The 12,420-nt window shown below is 35.5% G+C and overlaps 1 protein-coding gene across 1 annotated transcript; it reads right to left on the bottom strand.

Annotated features, from left to right (window-relative positions):
• Positions 1–10,559: 10,559 nt before the first annotated feature.
• Positions 10,560–11,026, bottom strand: LOC142841157 (eukaryotic translation initiation factor 5A-1-like). Its single transcript, XM_075957903.1, has one exon. It carries the CDS (start codon positions 10,918–10,920, stop codon positions 10,576–10,578), a length of 345 nt encoding a protein of 114 aa, XP_075814018.1. The 5' UTR covers positions 10,921–11,026; the 3' UTR covers positions 10,560–10,575.
• Positions 11,027–12,420: the final 1,394 nt, after the last annotated feature.

Here is a 12,420-nt window from a genome sequence, read left to right as displayed (position 1 = left end):
ATAGCAACATCAACACCCTGTGTGCATGTGTTAGGCAGCCTTTAAAAGCTGGACACGTCATCTTCAGGTCTCTCATTTTGCATACCAACTTCACCAGGCCTATAGACATCTCCTGTAATAAACTCCTAAGCAGGTTTGTTTCATGCTTCATGCTTCCTTCTCACTCAAGCCAGGTAATTTCAGGAAGGAATAAATCATGTAAAAGTTACCAATGAGGTAGGAGAAAACTGAGAAAAGTCATCATCTGCTGTTAGAATCATAAAGACAGAGATCTGAGAATTTCCCATTATGCTCTGTAATATATAGGTCATTGGTGATTAAAAAAATGGAATTGAAAAAATTTGAAGAGAATATCAGACTCTTCATTATGTTATACTGTAAATAAAACCAGATAAACGGTGTAGCTGTTACAGAGAGATGTGAAATTTGGGGAGGGTTTTATTTAATTTTTGTTGGAACCCACAAGACTATACAGTGAATGTATAGCTGACAGACCAATAGACAGATTCAAAGGAAATGTATGTATTCACATCCACATGAAGAACCCATTCATCAAAGCTGCAGAGACACTTGTATTTTGGAAAAGTTGCTGTCAAATCTGTAAAATCCTTGTGAAGACAAGATTCTCCCTCCAAAATAGGATTCATTCCCCAAATACCTCAGCATTGTAATTCCCCCTGCACAGGCAATGGAATGACTTGCCCTGAGGCATTAGAGTGATAACATTCACTCTTGTTTTTTAATCAATCAAATTTACGTAAGGTTGATCCCCCACAATTACCTTTGCTAACAGAGCACATAGGCAATTCAAAAAGATAGGAAGACATCTGGGGTTCAGGGATGTTTATTAACTTTATCTAATGTTTTGGAATATTAGATATTTCCCTTTGGAAGTTGGGTCCTGAATGGTATCACCCCCTTCCTGGAGTGCTGCTTTGTCAGGTTCTACCTGCCTCTTAGTGATTTTCAAATGCATATGGTATCATTCTTTTGCCTATGGAATTTTTTAACCATGTCTGTAAAAACTAAAATCCTAGTGGAAATCGCCTCTCCTCACTGCTCCTTAGCCCATACTAATAAAGAACATGTAGAGATAACATACATGAGTTGATTTATTCTGTTTACCCTGAAATCCAATTACTCGTGTTTTTGCTTACCATAGCAAATTTTATCTAGACACTGAGGAGGAGCTCAGACTGGTACTCAAGGCCCCCAGTATATTTTAGAATGGGGAACATGACAAAAATAGATGTCAACTGCAGGTATTTGAATAAAATGTGGAAGGGAACAGGACAAAGGAAAAAGAGAGCAGTAAGACTAGGTAGGATTGAGAAAAAAATATAGTATCAACATTACATATAATACAAACTCTATTTCCTCTTATTTATGATCTAAGTATGCAATAATGCACTATAAATTATAACTTTGTAGACCTAAGTAGATTTTCCTATTGAACCAAGAAAATTCTGTTTTACCTTTCCTCATTCTCCTTTTTGTTTCTGCTATTGCTCTTTAAAAATGTTTGCATTTTTCTGTGCTGGAATAAAGTAATTCATGTCCTTCATGGTCTAGTTGAAAATCCTTCACTGAGGCCCTTTCACCACTACTCTAGCTATCCATAAATTGGTTACAGTCTCTAACCTCATAATTTAGTCTTTAAGCATATATCCTCTAAAACCATCTAAATTTGACATACTGATTTTTCTAGACACTATAATGTTGGCTTCTTAAAAAAGAGTCTATGTTATATATATGAGAGTCTTCATGAACTATGAAATTATCTGTTCTTAAGTCTGAAGTATCACAAATATCTAAATAGAATATTTGTTGAATAAATAACCACAAAATACTAACATATTTCAGGCATGTGGACTTCCAAAAAACTTTTCAAATGGTTCTATTTGATTAGTACTTCTGATATGTTGGCCTATATTTCACTGGTGCTGAAGAGTATGCCTGAAAAAGCATGGGATTTGGTGTTAGTAATACTGCACTGTGATCTTAACCATAGCACTAACTGATGCCTTACAAAGAAAATTGCCTCTCTTTTTCATGAAATTAGTGCTATTTATCATGTGGTTTCCTGAACCAAATATAGGTGTTCTATTTATTCTTTATTACTGACTCCATATACACAAATATTTCTGCTTTTTATGATAAGAAATTATTATTTATTTTATTCTAAAATTTAAAGAAATATAATACATTTAAATTGCATTTTCTTCCCAAATGTATTCTTGGGAAGTTTTCCAAGTGTTATCAAATAAGGTTCATCAAATACATTATATGGTGATATCAAATAATAAAATTAAGCACTAGCATACTAAAAGGAAAAGAGATGACTAGAATGTGCTGAAAATTAATTGACTCTTTGATTGCATGGACTAAGTACCAATTCAAAGATATCTCCAAAATCACAATGAATCAAGAACATGGTTAAGTTCATTTTTTAAACAGTATTCTATTTTGGTCTTTCGAACAGTGAGCAAGATTTTGGATTTTGTTTATTTAAGAAATGATGTTCTTTTCTTTTCTCTGTTTTTCTTCTTCTGCAAGTATAAAGACATTTTAAGGATTGAAGTTTTTGCCCAATTTGTATGTTAATAAGTAAGCTTATAGCACCTATAACAAAAAAAAACTTGTGAAGATGATAGATTATTACTCAGTCATATCTGTAGTTAAAATTCAGTCTCTTGTGGCACACATGTGTGGTGATTTGTATTATAGAAAATGAATCCTGAAACAAGGGATCTTAAAATTTTAGAGCAAATATGATGTTCCTGATTTACTAAAGAAGTATATAGTATTGTTATTTCATTGGATTGTGGAGGTAGAACCTATAGCATGCAAGTTTGTTACCAATAAAAATATTCTTGAAAAGAAAATTCCAACTAAAAGTAGTCAGTGTCCCATTCAAAAGGATTAGAGAATTATTGAAAGTTGTGTCCATAAGTAGAGTATTGACATATTTTTCATCCCCACTCATCCCTTCAACTCCAGCTGTGTACTTGCCACTCCCTCTCAAACTCATGAATTTTTATTTATTGTTGTTATGTATGTATATATAAATATTTTAAATACAGTCTATTGAGTCCATTTAGTGTTTTTGTGTGCATGTATATATGTGTGTGTGTGTGTGTGTGTGTGTGTGTGTGTGTGTGTGTGTGTGTCTGTTCCTCATGTCCTTTCCTTTAAATTTTGACCAGATGTGGAATTCTTTAATATGCTACATCTGCTCAAAAAGAAAGTAAGTTTCTTTGATGAAGGGCAAATGTTCGCGGAAACTGCTCGTTGGTTCCCAGCTGCCCAGAACTTAAATAATCACTCAGAATCTATATTAATTGTAATACTGATTGGCCAATAGCTTAAGCATATTCCTGGGTAACTCTTATATCTTAAATTAACCCTCTTCTATTAATCTGTGTATTGCCATGTGGTTGTGGCCTACAGGTAAAGTTCCATTTGGTGTCTGTTTCCTGCAGGCTGCTATGTGACATCTCACTGACTTCAACTACTTTCTCCTCTATCTCTGCTTGAAATTCCTGCCATTATCTATTCTGCCAAATGAAAGGCCCAAAGAAGCTCCTTTATTAATCATAATAAAATACAGTCATAGCATATAGATGGGAATCTCACATCAAATGAGAGCTGTATATCTCTGGGTATAAAGGTGGGTGTTTAATGGGTATTTAGAATGCAGTTAAAAATTCTACTGGTATAGGAAAGTGGCAGCTGTAGGGTCATTTGGGACCATGATCTCAGTAACTATGGAACAGGCATTAAGAGCACTTAGATGGCAGCTGATTAACTCCAATATAAAAGCACTACTAACTATTGCACACTTGAGCCATTGTGGATATCTTGTGCTGATAAGTTTTGTGGTCAATGGGTATTTATAGATGTGTGTGTGTGTGTGTGTGTGTGTGTGTGTGTGCATGCGTGTTTGTGTGTGTATGTCTATGTGTGTTCATGTGAGTGGAAGAACAAGTATGTCACAGAATAACATGTATATCAGACAGATAACTTCACTAATTATGAATACAAATATTCATCATAATATTCAATTCTTATAAAAATATTGTCCATGCTTTTACAAAATATCTCATCCATCATCATGATGTTTTACACAGTATTGCTTCTGGTCAAGGATAATTTGACATTTAATAAACTGTGGAAATGGACCCAATTTTACAAATTTACTGAACATGTTTTTCACCAACATCTTGTAGTATCTGTTTTATGTAATAGTGGAATAACTTTTTGAAATTTCAGTCACACATGCAGCTAGATATTAGTAATTTGGTAGACTTTGGACAACATTGTACAGGAGTTTAAATAATCGACTTGACTACCCATTTATATTTCTAGCATAAGTAAAATTCTTAAAGATTTAGAGATAATATATATAAATAAAGATGCAGAGTAAGTCTTTCCTTCTGGGTTTCAGTTACCTTAAACTCATTCAGTTAAAAATACATTGGTGTGAAAAATAAGATTATCCCTATAAAAATAAATGTACTATTTTATTAAATATACAAATTTAAAAAGTACCTATATCAAAGTTGCATCAGAATTGATTTGTCTGTGTATTTTTCTCTACTTGAGTACTTTTCTGTTTTCACGTGGCCCTCCTTGTATTAGGGTCAAGGATGAATTCCTTGTGCCTTGATATTCTCTTGTCTTTTTTGACGATTGGGTAAATTTTTAATGAACTCTCTACATGTTGTCTCATATTTTAACTTTGCTTTAACTATATAATTCTTTGTTTTTTTTCTTTTTACTTTTCAGAGTTTTTTACATATCATACCACTGCCCTTGGGAATACAGGGATTTTGTTCAAAAAAATGATAGCATGTTGCAATCTTCATTGTATACGAGTAACAAGTGTGTTCCCATAATAGTCTTTTACTGCCAAATTTGAAACTTTGATTACAATGTGTGTCATTTGTGTGTCTATTTACTTATCATTTGTTAAATAGTGATGATTTTATTTTCTCATTTGTAAAATTTCGGACATTTACAAAATGTCTCTTGCTCCTGTCTCTTGTATTTAAGATCCCTATAATGCATAAACCAGTCAGTATAGTAACAATTTTTATTAAGTACTCTTAACTTTTTCTGTATATTTTTATGCCTACCTACTTCAGTATTCAAAATTACCTCTTTTTAATAAAGAATATAATTGACTGCCTACAACCACTAATACCATGTTTTCCCTGAATTTAAAGTCACAATCTTCTCTGTATTAACTTGAACATTTAATTTAAATTGCAATGATAGCCATGACCATAATGTTATTTCAGAAGGCCCAAGCTAAGATATGGAGCGTTATATTTGTAAAATAGAAGATTTATCTCTAATGCTTTCTTTGTTACAAATCTCCCCGTTTCAAGGACTGTAGATATCTGATTAGAGCCACTGACATGTATCACCACCATTACTATATCCTTCATCCTCCACCTTCTCAGTCACCCTATGCCTACTCCTTATCTGCCTCTTACTCCTTCTCTTCTTGCCTACTATAGGTGCCATTCTTCAATAGACTTCTTAGACATTTGTCTCTAGTTTAGCATTTTGTTTCTACAGAATTAAACTTGCATAAGTATACACGCAACAGTGTAAAGTTACTAGAAGTTGTTTCATAGTAACTATCACTTGAATATATTTCAACATATTTAACATATATGACAATTTATGTTAGCTCTATTGGGGAAAAATCATTTTCTTTTTCACTGTGTGTCTGTAGTTCTCAAGAGGTTGTTCTTGGTATACTTCAATTTACAGTAGCCTGGAAAGTGACTTATAAAAGAGAGATGCTTCAGATATTCTAATTTCCACCTAAAATTCTTTTAACTTCATCATATTTTCTCAGGTCAATATGTATCCTTTTGATAAAATAATGTTTGCTGCATTATTTATTTTTTATGAATCAAATATATATGACAATAAAAGTTTATAGTGTATTCAAATCCAGATACAAAAATGTGCCTAAGTTCAAAACAAGATGTATGTATGTATATATGTATGTATTTATTTGGTTGATTGGTTTTGGGACCTATGTCCTCTGCTGTTTTGTAATTTCTTGTGTACCTCAGTCTGGCATTGAGTATGTGTTCCTCATAACTCAACCTGCTGATGGCTGAATTGACAGGCTTGCAGGATCCGGACTGCTCTAAAAACTTTACTTTTGTAAATTTACTCTTTGTCCCAGTAGAAAACACTTCAGAAATTTTCACAGTGAAAACTATATAAATTTACTGCAAGTTCTTCTGTTCCAGTCATTGCTTTTCACACAATTCCAAATTTTTATAATCATAAATAACATCTATCTCTTCAAAAACTTCTATTCAACCGTTCTTTTAAAATTATTTATATTGAGCTACATATTTTTCTCTACTCCTCTTCACTTCTACTCTCTCCTATGACTCACACTCTTCCATTTTACTGTAGAGACCTTGTCTTTTATTACTTCCCATGTAGATTAGATCCATGTACGTTTCTCTTAGGGTCCTCTTTGTTATATAGGTTCTTTGGGATTGTGAGATGTAGGCTGGTTTTTCTCTGCTTTATGTTTAAAAGTCACTTATGAGTGAGTACATATTATATTTGTTTTTCTGGGTCTTGTTTACTGTTATCAAATGCAGCTTATTCATTCCTGGCTGCCCAGACCTGAAATAATCACACAGAAACTGTATTATTTGCAATAATTTTTGTCCAATAGTTTAAGCTATTGCTCGCTATTTCTTTTAGCTTAAATTAACTCATTTCTATTAATCTTGGTACTGCCATGTGGCTGTGGACTACCGGAAAGGTTCTGTCCAGAATTCAACATCTGTCTCTTGTGGCAGCTACATGGCTTCTCCTTGACTTCACCTTCTCTTTCCTCTTCTGTCTTCTCAGAATTCCCACCTTGCCATATTCTGCTAAACCACTGGCCAAAAGAGATTTATTCATTAACCAAAAAAGCAACACATTAACAAAAGAACTTCCCACACCATTTCCCATTTTCTGTATAAATAAAAAGGAAGTTTTTAACTTTAATATAGTAAAATTGAATATAACAAAAAAGTTATCAAGCAAGAACTAGGTATGATATTTATATCTACTTTAGGCTTTACCATAATTAAGGAAAACTATAATTCTATCTCTCTATTCTTCAACTCCATCAAAGACTCAAGAAGGATATAATATTATCTAAGTGAACAAGAAGTACATTGTAAGCAAATTCCAAATCTCTAGAATTGACAGAGACATCTCATTGTCTAGAGAGTTGTCCAAAGATTTCTGTGTAACCTTGGGCCATCCAGTCTTTAGCCTACAGGCAATAGTATCCAGCAAACTTTTTCTTGAAGCAGGGAATTCCAAGATCTGTTCTGCCTTGTAATTTCAAAATCCATCTGTCACTTTCTTCTGTGTTTGGCAGAATGTCTGGCAGACCGTTTCATAAAGCAGGAACCCTGAAGGGTGGTCTCACCCTTAGGTAAGTTCAGCAGTCATTTTTCTGTGGAGTCTGCATGCCCAGTTCATACAGCATAACATCAAGCAGTCCAGGCAAGAGAAGTCTCCTTCCCAGAGGTTCAACAAACTCCATAAGGAGCAGCCTCAATAGCTATCATCTTTTTTTAGTAGATTGGTGCTGCTAGGAGCAGTCGTTTCTCATTGTCATGAAAAGTCTAAGCCCTTAAAAAAATTAAATGCCATATTCTGTAGTCTTTGAAAGATCTGAAGAATATCCATCTGAAATATATATTTGTAAACCTAGAAAACATAACTAACATGATTTCAAACTTGACTGTTATTGATGACTATCTATTAAGCAATATTACTTAATTATGCATTACATTTTTTCTTACTTTTTCTTTTTTTAATTGATGTTTATTGAGCTCTACATTTTTCTCTGCTGTCCTTCCTGCTTCTCCCCTCCTCTTCAACCCTCCCTCAAGGTCTCCATGCTCCCAGTTTACTTAGGAGATCTTGTCTTTTTCTACTTCCCGTGTAGATTTGATCTGTGTAAGATACTCTTAGTGTCCTCATTGTTGTCTAAATTCTCAGATATTATGATTTGTAGGCTGGTTTTCTTTGCTTTACGATTAAAAACCACTTATGAGTGAGTACATGCGATAATTGTCTTTCTGTGTCTGGGTTACCTCACTCAAAATATTGTTTTCTAGCTTCATTTTCCTGCATAACTCAAGATGTCATTATTATTTATTTGCTGTGTAGTACTCCATTGTGTAAATTTACCACATTTTCCTTATACATTCTTTGGACAAGGGGCCTTTAGGTTGTTTCCAGGATCGGGCTATGACAAACAAAGCTACTATAAACATAGTTGAGCATAGGTCTTTGTGGCATGATTGAGCATCCTTTGGATATATACCCAGAAGTGGTATTACTGGCTCTTGAGGAATGTTGTTTCCTAATTTTCTGAGAAATTTCCACACTGACATCCAAAGGGACTGTGCCAGATTGCATTCCCAACAATAATGCAGAAGTGCTCCCTTTTCCCCACAACCTCTTCAGCAAAAGTTGTCATCAGTGATTTTGATCTTGGCAGTTCTTACAGGTCTAAGATGGAATCTCAGAGTTGTTTCAATTTGCATTTCTATGATGACTAAAGATGTTGAACATTTCTTTAAATGTTTTTAAGCCATTTTAGATTCCTCTGTTGAAAGTTCTCTGTTTAGGACTATATTCCATCTTTTTATTGGATTATTTGTTCTTTTGGGGACCAATTTCTTGAGTTCTTTGTATATTTTGGAGCTCAGACCTCTGTCTGATGTGGGGTTTGTGAACATTACATTTTTAAATGAGCTGAACAATCACAACACTTTAATCAGTATTATATATATATATATATATATATATATATATATATATATATATATTGACCTTAAATTTGTATCAAAAAACTAAGATCCATTCCAATATTAAGTATCCATCATTATATCATATCCCATTTTAAATGTAAAGACACATATATAAACTATATTTGGGGATTTGGGCATAGTTATTTCCAAACTGCTTTCTGCTTTTTGTTGGGTGATGTAATTTTTGGGCTGTTCATGACAACCTTTTGGGGTTCTTGGTCCATCAAACAACATTACTCTGGAGTTAATCCACAGAGTCTAATATTCTATGGAAACAAAAGCAGAACCTCTTTTCTAAAGCAATAAGTCCTTAGATCCAAATTCTGATGTCGTTAAACTTTAAAATATCTATGATTGTTTAGTGTAGGAGCCCATACAATGAAATGTCTCTCTGTACTAAGCTTATTCACAGTCAAAAAATTATAAAAAACAATAGTATTCATAATCCAGACTCTCTGTATATATTCAATCTTTACCTGGCTTGTTTATACTCTATTAATTTTTAATATTTATTCTATTATCTTTAGTCTTTTAATCTATGATTCTCTGTACTTTGTCTCTTTAAAGACTTCGTTTTACTCTTTTTTTAATTTATTTTCTTCTTTTTGTAACTCTCTACAATTTTTCTTCTCTCTCCCAAGCCTATGTACATTTATTTATCCAACAGTGTAATTCATTCCATTTAGAGGTCTTTTTCATCTGGATTTTTCTTTATTGCTTATCTGTAATCCTTTTCTGACCAGAACCACTTTTTTCCCCTAAGGGAACATAGCTCAGGCCTATAGGGCCCTGCATTCCTTCTTATTCTACCCAGTCCAGCATTGTGGAGGCATGTCCAATGCCTCTGTAAGCAGCACATCAGCACATACTGCCCCAGTTTCTAGTATTCAGCAGGGTTATGTGGAGCCATTAAGCAATTTGTAACATGATGCTCACAGACCCTAATTAAATGCTCTATAGCTGGACCTCCTGAAAGTGTCACAGCCGTTTGTGCTGGCAAACCAAGAAGCTGCCACTTTTTCCATATTAAACTTGTAGTTTTATTCAGGCTTGATTTTCAACAAATGTTTCAGGAAGAGCTGAAGGAAAGGAAAATCCCATGGGGTCAAGGGCTTCCCAGATGCCTGAGGAGGGATTGTGTCTGCTTCCACCCTCCAAAAAAAAGGGGCTTGGGAAGAGACACAGACAGGGAAGGGGGCTGGTCCCCAGTCTGTACAAGTGTTGCTTGGGGGTGAAGGACTATGGAGAGCAGGGGACCAGACCATGGATAAGTGGGATAAAGGACACAAGATCCTTTGCCAGAATCCACAGCTTTCTCATTCCAAATTGAATTAAAAAGAAAATAAGGGAGGTGGGGGAACCTAAACCACAAGCAGTACCCAATTCCTTTTACCCCACCAGGGCTGTGAGGGAAGAGGCAAGTAGCTTCACCAAGGCCATGGCTTCCTCATTCCTGGCCAAAGGAGTTAGGTGAAGGACAGGGTCTCCCCAACAGTTTGAAGGTGTGAGGAAAACCAAAATAAAACATGAAATAAATTGTATAGCAGTCTATCCAAGGGCCCAGCCAGAACAAAACCCAGCTCCGGGAAGGACCTCTGTAGGCTCAAGGATCTCTGCTGCCACCACTGTCACTCAGTGAGCCAATTATTTACCATGGCCTTGATTGCAACAGCTCCCTCCTCTGTCATGGCAGACAGCACTATGATCAGGATCTTTCCTCCGCAGTCATACTCTGCTCAATCTCCTTGCTAAGCTCTCCCTTGGTCAGACAAAAGTCCTCTTGTTCCTCCCCAATGTCCTGGAGCAGGGATAGGTACCCATGCTGGATTTCAATCTGCTGGAAATCATTCCTTTTGATGTTTGGGACATCCATATTATGAATTGATGGGCAGGTATCTTCATATTTCTTCCCAGTAAAAATGTCAATACCAACCACGTGAACCTTGGCATGGCCATGCTTGCCAGTCTTCAAAGTAGACATCTGGACAATCTTACATGGCTGGCCTTTGACCACCACAAAACCATTTTTACATAATGCTGAGCACTGCATTGGGATGGTAGCTGAGGCCCCTGCATCTCCTGTCTAGAAGTCCAAATCATCTGCCATTTTAAGAGGCTTCGATTCCAACTTGTGCAAATGTACTGACTTGACCCTGTCCACTGCTCACCCATCTGCTGCCTCTAGCACCACTGCTACAGCTGCACATGGGTCTTAGTACACAAGAACCCTTTCCCCACGGACAAACCAAGCAGCCCGTTTTGAAACTGCACGGAACTGCTGAGTAAGGAAGCCTCCTCTTAAAACAATCATGCCTCTGCTTGTTTTTAGCAAACAGAGCCCACCTGAGAAAATGCTTAACTTCGTGTGTGTGTGTGTCTAAAATTTCTTTTTTAAGCTTTCTCAGGTTTTACGTGGATTTAGTTGGAATCCCACATCATATGTTGGTTTAGCTTAGCAGTGCATACAATGAAATGTTTTTCTGTACTTAGCTCATTCACAGTCAAAAACTTCAAAGAAAATATACATGATCCAGACTCTGTGTATTTTCCAATTTACATGGCTTATTTTCTTACTCTATTACTTTTTCTACAAGTTTTATATTTATTTTATGATCTATACTTCTTTAAACTATGACTGTCTGTGCTCTTTCACTTTAAAGTCTTTGTTTTAATTTTTTTTTCTTTAAATCCTAAGCAGTATGTGTAGTGACCAATTCTGCGGTCCTGCCTGCTTGCTCTCCCTAGCCCAATATGGTGAAGGCTTGTTTGCTGCCTCTGAGAACCATTCTTTCTGCCCCAGATCCAGAGATGTAGTGGGTCTGTGTCACCATAATGCTCACAGACCCCAATGAAGTGCTCAGCATCCTGAGTTTGTGCTGGCAGTACAAATCAGGAAGCTGTCATTTTGAATTCATGTATTGTTTTTTACTGCTACTCCTGAATCAGAAAGACCACTCTTAAAGAAACTATAGAGCTCCTACTCACTACCAGCAAGCAGAGCCCATCCAGGAGAAAAAAAAATGCAGCAAAATTTGTTGTTATTTTTTTGTGTGTATGTTTGTCTAGAATTCTTTTCCAAGCTCTCTCAAGTATTATGCAGATTTAAGTGGCACACATTGACATGTCAATCTGTTGTTGGAGACTGCTCCTTCATTCCTGGCTGCCCAGATCCAAAATAATAACAAAGAAACTATATTATTTGTAATATTGTTTTGCCAGTATTAAGTGTATGGCACTTATATCTTAAACCATTTCTGTTAATCTGTGTATTGCCACATGATTGTGGCCTACCCGTATGTTTCTGTGCAGCTCCAGCATCTGTCTTCTGTGGCAGCTACATGGTTTCACCTTGACTCTGCCTACTCTCTACCCCTCTATCTACTTGGAATTTTGGTCTTGCCCTATTCTGATAAGCTACTAGCTAAAAGAACTTTATTCATTAACCAATATAAGCAACACATAGAAAAAAGGACTTCCCACACTAGGTTACCTCACTCAATATATTTTCTAGATCCATCCATTTGTCCACAAATTTCAAGATGTCCTTATT

This window comes from Microtus pennsylvanicus, chromosome X (genome assembly GCF_037038515.1).
Source record: "Microtus pennsylvanicus isolate mMicPen1 chromosome X, mMicPen1.hap1, whole genome shotgun sequence".
Taxonomy (NCBI): Eukaryota; Metazoa; Chordata; class Mammalia; order Rodentia; family Cricetidae; genus Microtus; species Microtus pennsylvanicus.
This window is presented reverse-complemented; position numbering and strand designations above follow the sequence as displayed.

What these genes read in the sequence shown, in the direction of transcription:
- LOC142841157 (XM_075957903.1), bottom strand. Translation starts at nt 10,920, where the DNA reads ATGCAGTGCTCAGCATTATGTAAAAATGGTTTTGTGGTGGTCAAAGGC.